The sequence below is a fragment of the Staurois parvus genome, unplaced genomic scaffold (assembly GCF_062004578.1).
Source record: "Staurois parvus isolate SC_StPar_1 unplaced genomic scaffold, SC_StPar_1.0 ptg000162l, whole genome shotgun sequence".
NCBI lineage: Eukaryota > Metazoa > Chordata > Amphibia > Anura > Ranidae > Staurois > Staurois parvus.
In genome coordinates, this window is record NW_028317958.1 from 1246602 (window position 1) to 1264638 (window position 18037).

General features: G+C 40.9%; 1 protein-coding gene across 1 annotated transcript in view; it reads right to left on the bottom strand.

Annotated features, from left to right (window-relative positions):
* The window catches only part of ADAMTS9 (ADAM metallopeptidase with thrombospondin type 1 motif 9), a 357735-nt gene that overhangs the window by 172997 nt on the left and 166701 nt on the right, over positions 1-18037 (bottom strand). The window contains exons 19-23 of the mRNA XM_089675998.1: positions 13956-14082; positions 11498-11708; positions 10053-10217; positions 5682-5846; positions 1933-2052 (exon numbers count right to left, since the gene is read on the bottom strand). Coding sequence (XP_089532124.1) covers positions 1933-2052; positions 5682-5846; positions 10053-10217; positions 11498-11708; positions 13956-14082 — 788 coding nt within the window. The remainder of the gene's footprint in view (positions 1-1932; positions 2053-5681; positions 5847-10052; positions 10218-11497; positions 11709-13955; positions 14083-18037) is intronic.

Consider the following 18037-nt stretch of genomic DNA (forward strand, 5'->3'; position numbering starts at 1 on the left):
CACTATAGTAATTCATCCCCCCTATAGTAATTCATCCCCCATATAGTAATTCATCCCCCATAGTAATTCATCCCCCATATAGTAATTCATCCCCCATAGTAATTCATCCCCCATAGTAATTCATCCCCCCTATAGTAATTCATCCCCCCTATAGTAATTCATCCCCCATAGTAATTCATCCCCCATATAGTAATTCATCCCCCATAGTAATTCATCCCCCATAGTAATTCATCCCCCATATAGTAATTCATCCCCCATAGTAATTCATCCCCCATATAGTAATTCATCCCCCATAGTAATTCATCCCCCATAGTAATTCATCCCCCATATAGTAATTCATCCCCCATAGTAATTCATCCCCCATATAGTAATTCATCCCCCATATAGTAATTCATCCCCCCTATAGTAATTCATCCCCCATATAGTAATTCATCCCCCATAGTAATTCATCCCCCCTATAGTAATTCATCCCCCATATAGTAATTCATCCCCCATAGTAATTCATCCCTCATATAGTAATTCATCCCCCATAGTAATTCATCCCCCCTATAGTAATTCATCCCCCCTATAGTAATTCATCCTCCATAGTAATTCATCCCCCATATAGTAATTCATCCCCCATAGTAATTCATCCCCCATAGTAATTCATCCCCCATATAGTAATTCATCCCCCATAGTAATTCATCCCCCATATAGTAATTCATCTCCCATAGTAATTCATCCCCCATATAGTAATTCATCCCCCATAGTAATTCATCCCCCATATAGTAATTCATCCCCCATATAGTAATTCATCCCCCATAGTAATTCATCCCCCATATAGTAATTCATCCCCCATATAGTAATTCATCCCCCATAGTAATTCATCCCCCATATAGTAATTCATCCCCCATATAGTAATTCATCCCCCATAGTAATTCATCCCCCATATAGTAATTCATCCCCCATAGTAATTCATCCCCCATATAGTAATTCATCCCCCATATAGTAATTCATCCCCCATAGTAATTCATCCCCCATATAGTAATTCATCCCCCATAGTAATTCATCCCCCATATAGTAATTCATCCCCCATAGTAATTAATCCCCCATATAGTAATTAATCCCCCATAGTAATTCATCCCCCATATAGTAATTCATCCCCCATATAGTAATTCATCCCCCATAGTAATTCATCCCCCATATAGTAATTCATCCCCCATAGTAATTCATCCCCCATATAGTAATTCATCCCCCATATAGTAATTCATCCCCCATAGTAATTCATCCCCCCATAGTAATTCATCCCCCCCATAGTAATTCATCCCCCATATAGTAATTCATCCCCCATATAGTAATTAATCCCAAATATAGTAATTCATCCCCCATATAGTAATTCATCCCCCATATAGTAATTCATCCCCCATAGTAATTCATCCCCCATATAGTAATTCATCCCCCATAGTAATTCATCCCTCATATAGTAATTCATCCCCCTATAGTAATTCATTCCCCATATTAATTCATCCCCCATATTAAGTCCCCAAGTCCCCCCTGTGTCAATTCACTTACCTTTGCTCCGCGCGTTCCTCTCGCCATGTTCCCGCGCCGTCTGTCCCCCTCGACGTATCTGCGTATGTGCCAGTTTCAGGCATGAGAAGCCGATCGGCGATCTCCGGCACATGCGCAGATACGTCGAGGGGTACAGATCCTCATAGGAGACAGATTTTCATGCTACACCGGTCTTCAGGGCGGACTGTGAGAGGAGCCTAGCTCCGCGGGCCGGATTAAAAGGTCCGCCGGGCCGTATACGGCCCGCGGGCCGTAGTTTGCCACAAATGACTGGATTGGAGATGGTCTTCTAATGTCTATTGACACTGTTACACTCTTGTTTTTTTAATTCACAGATTAATGGAAGCATGAAGAAGCTATGTGCCAATGTAGGGCTCTCACCTGAGTGTCAGTAGGTCGAGTGGCTGCATTGCATTCGCTGTCATCCACCACAGCCCCATAAGCACCGACAACGCATTTCACAGCTCTCATCTGATAACCTGTGCCACACGCCGCTGTACACTATGAAAATAAATACTGTTAGGATAATGACTTTACATTCAATGGAATGTAATACTTGATATTATGCCACTAGATGTTCTCAGTCTGATCAGCATCATTCAGTCAGCTTTCTCTGAGTCCAAGTCATCCAGTGACTGGACAGTGAAAGGAGAAGCAGCACAGTGATGAGCCCATCTCTGTCACTCAGCTTTCTGCTCCAATCAGCATGCACATGAATGGAGCTCATTAGTTCCTTGTACCGCTTCTTCCTCCCACACTCCAGCCCGACTTTATATAGTTCAGTGACTACAAGAGGCTGATATAATGTGAAATTCAGGTACTTACACTGCTTGAAATTACAAAATACTTTTATTGATGTATTAATAATTACAGAGCTGCATTAATCAGTTCAGCTTTAAAAAAAAAATATGACCTATGAAGTGTATTTTGGTTGTGTGCTGCCCTAGGCAAGAGTACAATCATGCCCCCCACCCTATGTGGAGCGGGGAAGGGGGGGGGGGGAGAGAGGAAGATTCCAGCACTCACCCGCCATCCACCCTGGCAGCCGTGATCAGGAAAGCCCGAGCTCTTCCTTCTGCACTGATCTCTGACAATGATTGATCTGGGAACCTAGTCGGACACCCCTCAGCAGCCCACAGCTTGCAGCCCGCACTGCTGTGCCTATCTCTGACAATGATCCAAGAATGACAGTCGGACACCCTTCAGGAGCCCGCAGCCCACACTGCTGTGCCTCACCTGGTCCCCATCCTCAGTCAACAGCTTCCACGTGTAACTCTTCTGATGGGGGGTGGCACCAAACCCCCCCCTGAAAAATGCTGCCCTAGGCAAACACCTTGTTTGCCTTGTGGCAAATACACCTCTGCTTTTATGTTCTTCAAAGAGCAATTGCACCTTACATTCCACATTACAATTTTAAAACCCCAAATATCTATACTACAGATATAAATAATCTAAACGGAACTCTCATCAAAGGTCTGTTGCAGCTTCACATTATGCCCCTCTACTAATAGCAAAGTACAAAAAAAAACTAAATTCTAGGCAGATATAAAATATACTGTATTCATAAATACATCATTTTAATGTATTTTATAAATTTAAGCAGTGAGTACCTCTTAAAATCCACTGTACAGCAAAACTTAGACTGGAAGTAGAAGAAGCAGCACAAGGAGCCATTCAGTTGTGCAGCAGTGCTCATGTGCTAACACAGGACATTCTGACAGCAGGAGAAAACAGAGTGACAGAGAAATTGGCTCATTAGTCTGCTGCTTCTTCATTGACTGCGTAGTCATGGACAGGGAATAGGGGGAAGACCTGTAAATGTTATTTAACTGTAGGAAAATTTGGTCTCTTGCCCTGTCAGGAAAGATTGTGCTGTGTGACAGAGCTGCATAATGTCAAAACCGGATGGACAGGATTAAAAAATCCTTTAGCAGGTAAGACAGCTTCCGTATGTGTACTTCAACTGCACATTTTTCTATTTGCCTGGAGTTCAGCATGAAATAAACTGTGGACAGGTCTCTGTCGTGCTCTGCATGCCCATACATTCCTCCCATTCTCTAATGTTTGTCCCTGAAGTGCTATAGAATAAGGCCAGTTACTGAAGCAATGCACCATTAAACATTTCTAACAAGGCAGAGGCAGCAAGGCTAATGGCTTCTCACAGGAGAATCTTCCACTAAGGTGATTTTGGAAACAGCAAGAGCAAGACTGCAGAAAACAGGGTTAAAATGCAGTGTTCCTTTAAGTATTTGAATCATTCCATTTGAAATATAGGTCAGCTTGCTAACCTACTGGCTGGGATTAAACATGCTTCATTTGCTGACTCTCCAAGTAAAAGTTAAGAATGTCCAATGGTATGAGGATTTCAGAAGTAAATTCGATTTTTCTTCTTAAAACATTAATCCTTATACAAGGAATTACTGCCGAGATACCAACTAGATCTTAAATCCGCTAAAGTAACAAGCACAGAATGCAAACAATTATTCAAACTAGAATATCTCACCTTTTTAGCCATAAGGTGGTGCGCTACTGTGAAATGCTCAGTTACTAATGCATTTGATCACAGATATGCAATACCTGACTTATTCAATTCAGCTTTATATTCAGCTGGACTAATACTTAAAAAAATATATTGAGTCAATTTTTTTTTCTTTGTACAGAGTACAGAAGGGCTAGAACCCCTGTCTGTTTTTTACTGCTATACAAGGCTTCCCCCCAAAAAAGTCAGCAGCACACTTACCTGTCCAAGGGTCCAGCACCGTTGTCACCAGAGCTAGTTCTTCATTAGCCTCCAGGTTCTCGGCACCTTGCGGCTTCACTGCGCATGGGCGAGACGTGCTGTGCCTTGTGATTGGTCTTCTGCGACCTGTGACATGTCCCAGAAGACTATGGGGGGAAGGAGGGGTGCCAAAAGTGGGAGCGGATACCTGTCAAAACCAGGTACCGGCTCCCCCCTCCCCTCCAAAACGTGGAGGGTGCAAACAAGCAGAGCTTCCTCTTTTGGGTGGAGATCGGCTTTAACTTCCTGTCTTGCTAACAACTTTTTATCAGACAAGAAGTAAGGGGAACTCTGAGCAACACATACAAAAAATACACATACACTGATCAGCGGCTGCAGCTGGTTGGCTGCTACTACTGAATGAGGAAACATTTCCAGCATGTCTGGAAGAGATGGAAGCCACACCCTGATCGAAATTTGGCCAGACCCTGCTGAACCAGCTGAATTTCAATCAGTGTATAGCTAGCTTTACACTTTAAATGTTAAACTGAAAAATAGACAGATTTGATCACAGGGGATCGTAGGACCCAATGCCAAGGCATTTGGTTATGCGAATAGCACTGGAGGGAGCTCGGGGTAGCACTTTCTCCATTGAAGAAATTGTACTCCTTCTGTTGCTGTTTATCTATCCCAGCATTCAAGACAGCAAGGAAATTTCCATAGTACATTCATACCTATGAACTTCCTGTTTGCTGCTTATCGAGATAAAGAAGAACTTTGGCAAGCAGTGTCATAAACATAAACTGCCCACATAAAAAAATCTTAATGCAATTTCACAGGAACAACAAACCTTTCTGGGAAAAAAAATTATATAGACCCAACGCCAGGGGTTGCAAACCAACCTAGCAGTCAGGTCTTGATTCAGTAAGCAATATCTTAATTTGGAGGTCAAGCAGCTTGGGCCTGGTCTTTGACCAGGAGTGCTGCCCACAGAGGGATCCGGGATCTTGCTATTCTGCTATGGTACCTTATCCGCAAATCCTTGTAATGCCCAAACTTCAAACAGCAATCAATGAACTCCTTGTACCATGCTTGAATTCACTTAATCATTCAGATGCTTAAGCCCTGAAGAAGGGGGTGGTCTTTGAGCCACTGAAAAGCGCTGGCTGTTCTGTGTTGTTTTGTGAACCATTATCAATATAAAAAGCTCTTGGACTCTTAAACCTTTTGTTTGGGGCTCTAAATACGTGAATAATAAGACTGGCTGAGCACTATTACAAATCATTTGGGAGGCAAAACTGTTTTAGGTAACACCTATGCTGAAGATGACTTTATAGGCACAGAAAACGTATGTAACATATCCAAGAACACAAGAATCAACAAAACATGTACAATAAATAAAACAGCATACCTGTCCCCATGGTCCAACCTGCCATGATGCACATTCTTGTTGCTGGCAAGATTGAACCGAAATCGGCTTTGTCTCTGGATCGCAGACTCGGTCATTTACTAGCGTTTCACCAAATTGACACCATGTCTGCCGGTGTTTATGTCCCTTCCCACAAGTCACAAGGCACTGCAAGAAAGACCTGATATGTCATTCAAACACCTAATTAACATTCTCAGTTATATTTCTAGAAAAGTTTGCAGCATTTTACAGAGTATGGCTTTCCATCACAGATCAGCACAGCATGTGTAAAAATGAAACCGTCCAATCCCAACCCTTCAGTGAAGAGTTGTTGTCATGGTTTCCATTGAGGGTTTCTCCTGTTAGCCAACTGACCCAACATATTCACCCATCCAATGATCTTTGCAACTTCCCCACTCCTTTAAAATAATAATAAAACATTATATATATATATATACTTGACAAAAAAAACCATGACATGTTTTTTTGTTGTAAGAGATATATATATATATATATATATATATATATATATGTGTATACACTGCTCAAACAAATTAAAGGGACACTTTTTAATCAGAGTATAGCTAGTCAATTAAACTCCTGGGATATTGATCTGATCAGTTAAGTAGCAGAGGGGGTTGTTAGTCAGTTTCAGCTGCTTTGGTGTTAATTAAATTAACAACAGGTGCACTAGATGGGCAATAATGAGACGACCCCCAAAACAGGAATGGTTTTACAGGTGGAGGCCACTGACATTTTTTCCCTACTCATCTATTCTGACTGTTTTTCACTAGTTTTGCATTTGGCTAGGGGTAGTGTCACTGTTGTTAGCATGAGACAATACCTGGATCCTACAGAGGTTGCACAGGCAGTCCAATTCCTCCAGAATGGCACATAAATATGTACCATTGCCAGAACGTTTGTTGTGTCTCCCAGCACAGTCACAAGAGCATGGAGGAGATTCCAGGAGACAAGCAGTTACTCTGGGAGAATGACCTCCAGCAGACTACTGGTGTGAATGTCTCTGAACAAACAGTCAGAAAGAGACTTCATAAGGGTGAACTGAGGGCCTGATGTCCTCTAGTGGGCCCTGTGCTCACTGCTTGGCACCATAGAGCTCGATTGGCATTTGCCATTGAACACCAGAATTGGCAGGTCTGCCACTGGTGCCCTGTGCTTTTCAGAGATGAGAGCAGATTCATCCTGAGCACATGTGACAGATGTGAAAGGGTCTGGAGAAGCCGTGGAGAACATTATGCTGCCTATAACATCGTTCATCGTGACCGTTTTGGTGGTGGGTCAGTGATGGTCTGGGGAGGCATATCTATGGGGGGGAAGCACAGATCTCTACAGGCTAGGTAATGGCACCCTGACTGCCATTAGGTATTGGGATGAAGTCCTTAGACCCATTGTCTGACCCTACACTGGTGCAGTGGGTCCTGGGTTCCTCCTGGTGTACGACAATGCCCGGCATCCTGTGGTGAGAGTATGCAGGAAGTTCCTGGAGGATGAAGGAATTGATACCATTGAATGGCCCCCATGCTTGCCTGACCTAAATCCAATAGAACACCTCTGGGATATCATAATTTGGTTCATCCGACATCGCCAGGTTGTACCTCAGACTGTCCAGGAGCTCAGTGATGCCCTGGTCCAGATCTGGGAGGAAATACCCCAGGACACCATCCATCGTATCATTAGGAGCATGCCCCGACATTATCAGGCATGCATACAAGCACATGGAGGCCATACAAACTACTGAGTACCGTTTTGAGTTACTGCAATAAAATTTCAGCAAAATAGACTAGCCTGCTGCATGATTTTTTTCACTATGATTTTTGGGGTGTCTTTGAATTCAGTTCTCTGTAGGTTGATAATTTTCATTTCCATCAAACGATGGGGCATCTGTATGTTCCTAACACATTACCCAGTCCATATCAATATAGATATCCAGCATGAGATTTTTCCCCATTGAGATCTGATGTGTGTTCAGTGTTTTTTTTGTTTTTTTTCAGCTGTGTGTGTGTATATATATATATATATATATATATATATGTAACTGCAAGCACTTCTGTGAACTATGCCATTGAAAACCATGTAACCTACTTTCTATGCATTTTGGATGCAGAAAAAAAAGCACTGGAACGTATGTGGTGTGAACTAGCTCAAAGGGCAGGAACAAAGGAAACCTGTGGGTTTCCCTAGCATGTTCCTTAATATAAATGTTATTTCATGTTAAAACAACTCCGTCGCTATTAAAAATGAAAAAGCACTCCCTGAAAATAACTTATTAACCTCCCTAGCGGTCTGATTATGTCCATATTTCTGTGCTCAACGTGGTACATTTTTTTGCATGGAAATATGTATTTTTTTTATTGTAGGCCTGTAATTCTTAGGAATAACTCACTGAAATCTGTCCGAACAAGAGTCTAGTAAACATCCCGGGTATGTTAAAATTTGAAACACGAAATCATAAATTATAATATAATAAATAATCATAAAAAATAATAATATAATAATAAATTGAATTCAATAATATAATCAAACCAAAAACACTGACATTTTAAATATACCGCCAAGTTCGCACATCACTGAGCAAAGTCGCAAAATCGTTTTCAGTGTCTGATGACGAATTTCCCCACGAATCATTACCACTCAATTCTGCAAGTGGTTCTGATTTACTATCGCTGATCTCTAGCTGGTCTAAAACCGATTTTGACCTAAAGGGACGCTGTTTGGACGCCATGGACATTTCTCAGTTTCCAGGCAGAAAAAACAGTAAAAATGCAGGCAGGGCACAGGACAAAGCACTCGGGACAAAATGTATGTGAAATGGTTTGATACAGGAATGTTATACTATGTGATTTTAGTGTATTTAGTGAATGTCACTTTTTGTCATTTTCAAATTTCCCGCCGTTCCATCCCCGTATGTCCCGACGCTCGCAGGGGACGGAACCAAGATGACAGATGCCGGCATCGGCCGGAGGACATTGCCGGGGACACTGCAGGGGGGACATCGCGGAAGCGCAGGACAAGGTAAGTGACTGAGGGATCGCAGAGCAGAGCCGCATGGTAAGCCCGAGTGTAGCTCGGGGTTACCGCTTGTGGTACTGAAACTTTACCCTGAGCTACACTCGGGAATACCGCCAGGGAGGCTACCACTAATACATTTCCACCTCTCATGGCACTGATCTTTGCTCTCTTGAGCTAAGCTTGCTGAACATTATTTAGCATCCAATACTTCCAGGTGTGTTGGATGCTGTTGCTCTGCTGTTTCACCCGCTGATCCCTACATCACTAGAGTGGTAACGAAGGGGTTAGCAGAAAGAACCACATCATGCAGCAGAGGACCAAACATCTGGAAGCAGCTTTTACAGAGTGAAGATCGGTGGCATAAGTGACATCACAGCCTCTGGGACTTTTCTTTTCTTTTTGGATGGACTATTTATTTGACACATTTTTCACTGTTTTTTTATGATTATTTGTAACTTTTTAAGTGCTGCACGTTTATGTATTTATTGTTGATTTCTAGTATCAGGGTTTTTGTGTTCATCTGCTATATGTTTTCATTTTTGATTATTGATTATCTATTGTGGTTCTTATTAGCGCAGGTTTATATATATATTTATCCTTATAAGTGACATAAAAGGTAAATATTCATTATTATCCTTACTCAGGATATGACAGAGTGCATTTTTTGTATTTTAAACTAGCAACAGAGCTGCTTTAGCATGTATGTCTATCTTAAAGTGTTACTAAACCCAGGACCCTGCATTCACTATATCTGGTCTCCCACAGTATACAGAACATGGAAGTGTAATTATTTTAGTAAATATCAGCCGCTAAATACCTTTTCTCCTCAGCAGTTAGAGCAGTCTTGTGGTTTCTATCAGTGTTCAGCCCAGCACTAGCTAAAGTTTGTAGGAGGAGTTTTCTTTCTGCTCTAGGAGGATGCAAAACCCCTAACCTCTGTCTGACCAGTGCTGATTTACCCTGTGCTGATCACATGTACTCTCCCAAGAAAAAACAAAACCTCTCTAGCAATACACACCAAACTGAGCATGTGCAAAATGCCTACAGTTTAGCCTGTCTTATCAGGAGATAAGAGGTGGTCTCTTGAAAACGGAGAGAAACAGAGAAGGCAGGTTTGAACGGCCTTTTTTACACAGTGCGGAGGATTAACCCCTTAGGTTCCACAGTGAGTATAACAAGTATGCTTTACTGTATATACAGACTGATTTTACTGTTGTGGGTTTAGTAACACTTTAATTTTTCATTATGATGAATAATAGTAAGAGTCTAAAACTGGATGTGGATGGAGCAGCTTTTGAGGTCATTTTGCATTTCACTACACCGTAAACCAAGTATTCCACTTACATCAGACCAGTCACCTGTCTTCCATTGCGGACACTGGACATCGCTGCAACGTTGCTCTGTTAACTTTTCCTGGTGGTTACATTTCGAGTCGTCCAGAACTTCGCGGAAAGAATTTACACACACAGCTCTCCTCCTCCTCGAACCTGTGCCACAACTCTTAGAGCACTGTGAGGGAAGATGAACATTTAAATTGATAGGTGCAGCCACTGCCAACAAATATACTATTTACCAATGCAGTGAGTGAGACCAAAAGGGTATGTGTGGGCAGTGAAATAAAACAAAACATGCATACACTGTTGTATTACATTCACATTTCCTTATATTTTCCATCTTAACAAACGCTACAAATAAAATTTGTATCCTTCAACTTATCTTGCTTTTTACGACCCAAAAATATGTTTCTAAACTTATAAAGAAGTGTGGCAATGTTTTTTTTTTAATAATTTAAATAATTTAACCCCTTGGCGCTGGCTCCTCCTAACCCTGTAAGGGTTTCAGAAGCCAGGAGGTGGGGCGGGGTTTTAGGGTCATGTGGCCGCTGTGATTCGCCGTTATGGTGGTCACATGATCGGGAAAGGTCCCGATCAAAAGAGGAGATCGGGACCTTTCCTTGAGAACCAGACATGTGTGCTGGGAGAGCGCAGGGCGTGCGCTCTCAGCACATATGTTTTTCTTTGAGAACTACAAGCCATCAGCCGCAAAGGCTGATAGTAGTTGTAGTTCTTTCATCCACAGAACCCTGTAAATGAATAACACAGCCAGGTAGGCGAAGCTCCGTACGGCTGCGCTGTATTTGAATTGTGACAGTGGGTGTAGGGAGAGGTTCCCCAGCCACTGTCACAATGGGGGATTGGGGGGGAAGGGAGGGGAGTGAGTGGGGCTGCTGATGTACTAACATGTTACCTGTCACATGAATACAGATGTATCATAGCGCGAAAGGTGAACCTATCTTTTGGAGAATAATATTTTTTGTGTGTGCTTTTTTAAGTATTTTTTGTCAAAATGAACTAAAGCATAGCCTTTTTGTGTAAGCAGTATTGAAACATGTTGGGAAAACTGCATGCAAAGCATGGAAATTAATTGAGATGAATAGGTAGATAAGGGCTTGAGGGGAATAACAAGGGGTTATCCAGAAGTTAAACTTGATATATTGCAGCTAAAAAAAAATTTGATTTATTCAATAAGCTTAGCTCTTCCAAAGAACTTAGAAGAAATAACAGAAAATGACTGTATCTATCATTAGGAGACAAAGGCAATAACTAAACCGTTTTGTACTTGTTTTCTGGCTTTTATGTTCTTTCCAGTATTATTACACAAACTGTATAAATTGCATGTAATATAACTTCCTTGTCACATAATGATGACGTCTTGTTAAATAATAACAATAGCATCAATAATGAATGCATTACAGGATATCATTTGATGTTCAGCCAACCAATACTAACTTCTGACCAGGCTGAGTAGCTCCATCCTCCAGTGTTGCAATCCTCATAACATTTCTCCTTGGTGTTGGGCTTTTGTAGACTGCCACAAAACCGGTCATCTACCTTATCCATCTTTCCCTCGGACTTGATGTATTTGGTACAGTAGAAATCAAGTGTGCGGTAGCCGGGGCCACATTGGGCACTGCACTCACTCTTTCTGGCCACTTGCCACCTACAAAGAGCCACTATTAGTCTTTGCCAGGATTCATGGGCAATAAAAGATATCCATAATGACAGATCAAGGGCTAGATTTACTATTAGGTAGAGATGGATTGAGTTTAGAGACTAAGAGCTATGTTTTCTTTTTAAAGAGAAGTGATTTCCTTTCTGAATATCTGTCTCTGGCTGATATATCCGGATTGTGTGATGAACGTGGACATGTAAATTTTAGCTTTAGCTATTTGCTCTGTAAACAAAGGCATAATTTTAACAGAGGAGCTAAGTAGAGCCTGGAAAACACATGAAGAGCAACTGAGAGCACCACCTGCTGGATGCATATGTAAATAGAAAAAAATATTCATATGCATTTTTTCATATTTATCTTTTTAAAAATAGAAAACTTATTTTTATATGTTATTTTATTGTTCTGAATTGTTATAAATAAAATATATGCAATAACACTATACACTGCCTTCAACAAATTGAGTTTCCTTCCTTTACAGGGGATTTGAATAATAAAATACACTGCTCAAAATAATTAAATGAACACTTATTAATCAAAGTATAGCATCAAGTCAATGAAACTCCTGGGATATTGATCTGGTCAGTTAAGTAGCAGAGGGGGTTGTTAAATAGTTTCAGCTGCTTTGGTGTTCATGAAATTAACAACAGGTGCTCTGGATGGGCAACAATGAGACAATCCCCAAAACAGGAATGGTTTTACAGGTGGAGGCCACTGACATTTGTTTCCCTACTCATCTTTTCTGACTATTTTTCACTAGTTTTGAGTTTGGCTAGGGTGAGTGTCACTATTGATAACATGAGGTGATACCTGGACCCTACGGAGGTTGCACAGGCAGTCCAACTCCTCCAGGATGGAACATCAATAAGTGCCATTGCCAGAAGGTTTGCTGTGTCTCCCAGCACAGTCTCAAGAGCATGGAGAAGATTCCAGAAGACAAGCAGTTACTCTAGGAGAGCTAGACAGAGCTGCAGAAGGTCCTTAACTCACCAGCTGGACCGTTATCTGCTCCTTTGTGCAAGAAGGAACAGGATGAACACTGCCAGAACCCTACAAAATGACCTCCAGCAGGCCACTGTTGTGAATATCTCTGACCAAACAATCAGAAACAGACTTCATGAGGGTGGCCTGAGGGCCCGGCGTCCTTTAGTGGGCCCTGTGCTTACTGCCCGGCACCATAGAGCTCGAGTAGCATTTGCCATTTGAACATCAGAATTGGTAGGTCTGCCACTGGTGCCCAGTGCTTTCCACAGATGAGAGCAGCTCCCTGAGCACATGTGACAGACGTGAAAGGGTCTGTAGAAGTCATGGAGAACATTAAGCTGCCTGTAACATCGTTCAGCATGACCGTTTTGGTGGTGGGTCAGTGATGGTCTGGGGAGGCATATCCATGGAGGGACACACAGACCTCTAAAGGCTAGACAATTGCACCCTGACTGCCATTAGGTATCAGAATGAAATCATTGGACCCATTGTCAGACCCTACGCTGGTGCAGTGGGTCCTGGGTTCCTCCTGGTGCATGACAATGCCCGGCCTCATGTGGCGAGAGTATGTAGGCAGTTCCTGGAGGATGAAGGAATTGATACCATTCAATGGCCCCCACACTCGCCTGACCTATATCCAATAGAACACCTCTGGGATATCATGTTTCGGTCCATCCAACGCCGCCAGGTTGCACCTCAGACTGTCCAGGAGCTCAATGATGCCCTGGTCCAGATCTGGGAGGAAATACCCCAGGACACCATCCATTGTCTCATTAGGAGCATGCCCCAATGTTGTCAGGCATGCATACAAAGACGTGGGCACCATACAGACTACTGAGTACCATTTTGAGTTGCTGCAATGAAATTTCAGCAAAATGGACTAGCCTGCTGCATCTTTTTTTCACTTTGATTTTCGGGGTGTCTTTGAATTTAGTCCTCTGTAGGTTGATCATTTTCATTTCCATCAAACGATGGGGCATCCTTACGTTCCTAACACATAACCCCGTCCATATCAGTATAGATATCCAGCATGAGATTTTTCCCCATTGAGATCTGATGTGTTTTCAAAGTGTTTATTTAATTTTTTTGAGCAGTGTATATCCTTCTATCATGACTAGAATGGCTACTGAATATTCATTGTGATAAAGGGTGTGGTTTAGCAAAAGGGTGGGGCTTATAGTGCCAAAGTGTGTTTGTGCGAAGAGACTTCAATGATGTAAATCCAGCCCTGAATGTAGTTTATTATACATTTACCTCAATTCACAGTCAGTGTTACAGGGCTCAGTTACCAGCTCAGGCTGAGGAATTCGATCACATCTTTGGTCTGAGACCACTAATTGCTCTGAGTCTCTGGTACAAATAGGCTTCCTTTTCCTTTCTCCTGCAGGCATAAACATATCTTGTAAGACACAAAAAAGACTGTAATCCAATGTTAAACTCCATTCACTGTTTTTGTTTTATATTTAGATACTATAGAGAATGGTTATACCCCTTGCTGTTACAGATATTTCCCTTAACTTCCTGTTCTTGAGACACAAGGTGAAGTGTGGGGAAATTTTTATCCTATTTTTCCCTCCTAGTCAACGGCACCTGGACAGTTATTCTCCCCAGTGGGGATGCAGACAGGTATAAAAACCCAATATTTTCAAGTGAGGAGTGCTGGATTATTCAGCATATTTTTATATAGCCGAGACTTTTTATGTCAAAGTAGACAGTCAATTTTTCATAGAAGTTTTGTAAATGGTCCTTACCCATCTGTCTTTTTCATTTTTTGCACATGCAATAACATTTTTTCCTAGAAAAATTACTTTAACCAATTCAATACTGGGCAATTTTACACCTTCCTGCCCAGGCCAGTTTTCAGGTTTCAGCGCTCTCACACTTTGAATGACAATTGCGCGGTCATACAACATTGTACCCAAACTAAAATGTTATCATTTTCTTTACACAATTAGAGCTTTCTTTTGGTGGTATTTAATCACCACTGGGGTTTTTATTTTTTGCTAAATTAACAAAAAAAGACCAAAAATTTTGAAAAAAAAAAGGTTTTTCTTTGTTTCTGTTATAAAAGTTTGCAAATAAATAATTGTTCTTCATAAATTTAGGCCGAGATGTATTCTGCTACATGTCTTTGGTGAAAATAACCCAAATTAGGATGTATTTTTTAGTTTGTAGGAAAGTTATAGAGTTCACAAACTATGGTATAGATCTGAATATTGATCAATCCTGAAGTACTGACAGCCAATCTAATTTCTTGAGGTCCAAGAATGTCAGAACAGTACAGATATCCCCCAAATGACCCCTTTTTGCAGAGTAGACAGTCCGACGTACTTCATAAGAGGCATGGCGAGTTTTTTGAAGTTGTATTTTTTTTGTCATAATTTTTCGGAAAATTAAAAAAATTAGTTTCACTATTTTTTTTTACATATTGTCACCAGTGCAGTACAGCATCATCATATAACTGGCATGGCGGTGAACAGGGACACTGACTGGTGACAGTATGAAAAAAAATATATATATATTATATATATAATAATATATAATATATTATATATATTATATAAATATATTATTTTTTATTACATTTTTTTCTTTTTTTTAAGATTTTTTTTTCATATTTCACTATGACCAAAGTAGTACAATGTTACCATAGTAACATTGTACTACTTTGGGGAAGTGATCAGTTTTTTTTTTTTTTTTTTTACACAATTTGCTTATAGCAAAGAATTACTTTGCTATAAGCAAGCATTTACCTGAATGACATCGATTCATTCAGGGTTTTTTTGGGTTTTTTTTGTGCTTAGCTGTGATTTGGCCACAGCTAATCACATGACATGTGCATGTGATTAGCTGTGACCATTCACAGCTAGACACTAGTATACAATGGATGGCATGAATGAAGCCATCCATTGTATACAACTGTCATGTGACCTGCTGTGATTGGTAACAGCAGGTCACATGGTACCGGCAACGGGGCCGATACTCAGATCTGTCATCGCCCGTGTCCGAGGTACACGGCTGGTGACAGATCGCGCCGCTGCGCCGCTCTGCAGGAGCGCAATCTGCGCATGTGCGGGAGGACGCCATATGGCGTCCACCCGGAACACTGGTGACATTTGCCGCCCGCCATTCGGCCATAGGGCGGGCGGCAAATGGTTAAAGCACCAAACAATAATATCTTTTCTGAAAGTAGAGGCCCTGCAGAATAAAATGGAGGCTGTTGCAAATTTTTATGTTGCAAACTGTTTATCAAACTCATTTTTTCAGGAAAAAATACACTAAAATCAACTTTAGTACACAAAAGCACAATATAATACTAATTTTTGGTAAAATATACAAGATGGGGTTGCCTTGAGTAAATAGTTAACAAACATGTCAAGCCTTAAAACTACAGACCCATGAAATGGCAAAAACCTATGGTACACAAAAATGTCCTTAAGCAATGATTTTAAAGTCTTTACAGGTTATCATTTTGGAGTTCACCATGAATTCTGGCCCTAGAATTATTGCTCTCACTGTGATATTTGTTGTGACATCTAACGTGTGGTACAAACGCTGTTTCATGCACATGTGTGCCCTATGCGCTTGTTTGCATTTGTGTGCATGTGAAGGGCAATGAGGGTGATTTTAATTTTTTAAATTACTTTTATTTATTTTATTACAGTCTAATTTTCAAGAAAACATTTGATTTTTTTCATTTAACTGTAATGCTAACAAATCATCCATGTGATAGCATGGACAGGTGAAAGGTCCTCTTTATGGAGACATCAGGGGTCTATTAGACTCCTGCGGGTTCATTTACTAAAACTGGAGAGTGCAAAATCAGACTCTCTCCTGCATAGAAACCAATCAGCTTCTAACTTCAGCTTGCTCAATTAAGCTTTGGCAATACAACCTGGAAGCTGATTGGTTTCTATGCAGAAGTGAGTCTGATTTTGCACTCTCCAGCTTTAGTAAATAAACCCCCTGATGTCACCTTTTCTCTCCACTGCAGCTAATCAAGTACACTGGCACAGGTGAAAATGGGGGGTGGGGGGTGTGATATGCACCTTATCCATAATGTAGAAGTGATTGGGCGGCTCTACAGCCACCTGGCCTAAGAGCTTGTTTAATCTTTTGGATACCAGGATGTTTATAAACATACCTTGGTAGACAAAGTGTTAAGGAAACATAAATACAGGATAAAACCTAGAAAAATCACAGTGCTTAGAAAAGTCCAGAATGAGAATTGCTAAAGGAAATCCATCACGTTTCAGAGGTTACAAAGGTCCCCCTTCCTCAGGGCTGAATAAGATCAAAAGAATTAAATCTGGACCAGGCAATGGCAACAGAAGGATGGGTAATTCATAATATTCACATTGGAGGCTTTATGTCTCATTCTAGTTTGGCTGCTTGACAAGATTTCTAACCCTTCCATCTTTTATCTAAAAATAAAAAACCCATCTTTGCACAGTAATCATCTATCAGCTTAATGCAAGCAATAAAAGTTTCTGAAATATTTTTATATATAATATATATATATATATATATATATATATATATCCGTAAGGCCATTTATATTTGCCCACAGGCATAATGATAAGGTGACGTTTATCTACGCCAATCCATTTTCCTGTGGACTTAAAAGCCGCCAGGGTCTAATGCAGAAAGGGTCTTATTTATCTTCAGTGTGAGTAATATGACATATTCTCAATGTTACTGTACGGACCATTCATCAAATTGAAAGCAGTGCTGAAGACTTATGAACAAACGCCAAAGAATAACAATGGTGTGCAGCAAGAGGAATTAGTACTTTCCGACTGAACATTATGCTAAGCCGCTGGACAGCAGTATTCTCAATGAGCAATGCATAATGAGAAAAAATATATTTGGTGTGGTCAGCCTTCAGATCTCACACAACTGATGAAAACTCACAAGAAATGTTTCAAAAAATACCCAATATTATTATTTATTACAGGTACTTATATAGTGTCATCAATTTACACAGCGCTTTACATATATATTGTACATTCACATCAGTCCCTAACCCTAAAGGGGTGTACAATCTAAGGTCCCTAACTCACATTCATACATACACATACTAGGGGCAATTTAGACAGGGTCCAATTAACCTACCAGCATGTCTTTGGAGTGTGGGAGGAAACCGGAGTACCCGGAGGAAACCCATGCAGGCACAGGGAGAACATGCAAACTCCAGGCAGGTGTTTCCGTGGCTGGGATTCGAACAAACGAGCCTAGTACTGACCCTATAGTTTTCCTTTAGAATAAAAAGTCAGAAAAATGACTGACATATAGGGGTTTATTTACTAAAGCTGGAGAGTGCAAAGTCAGACTCA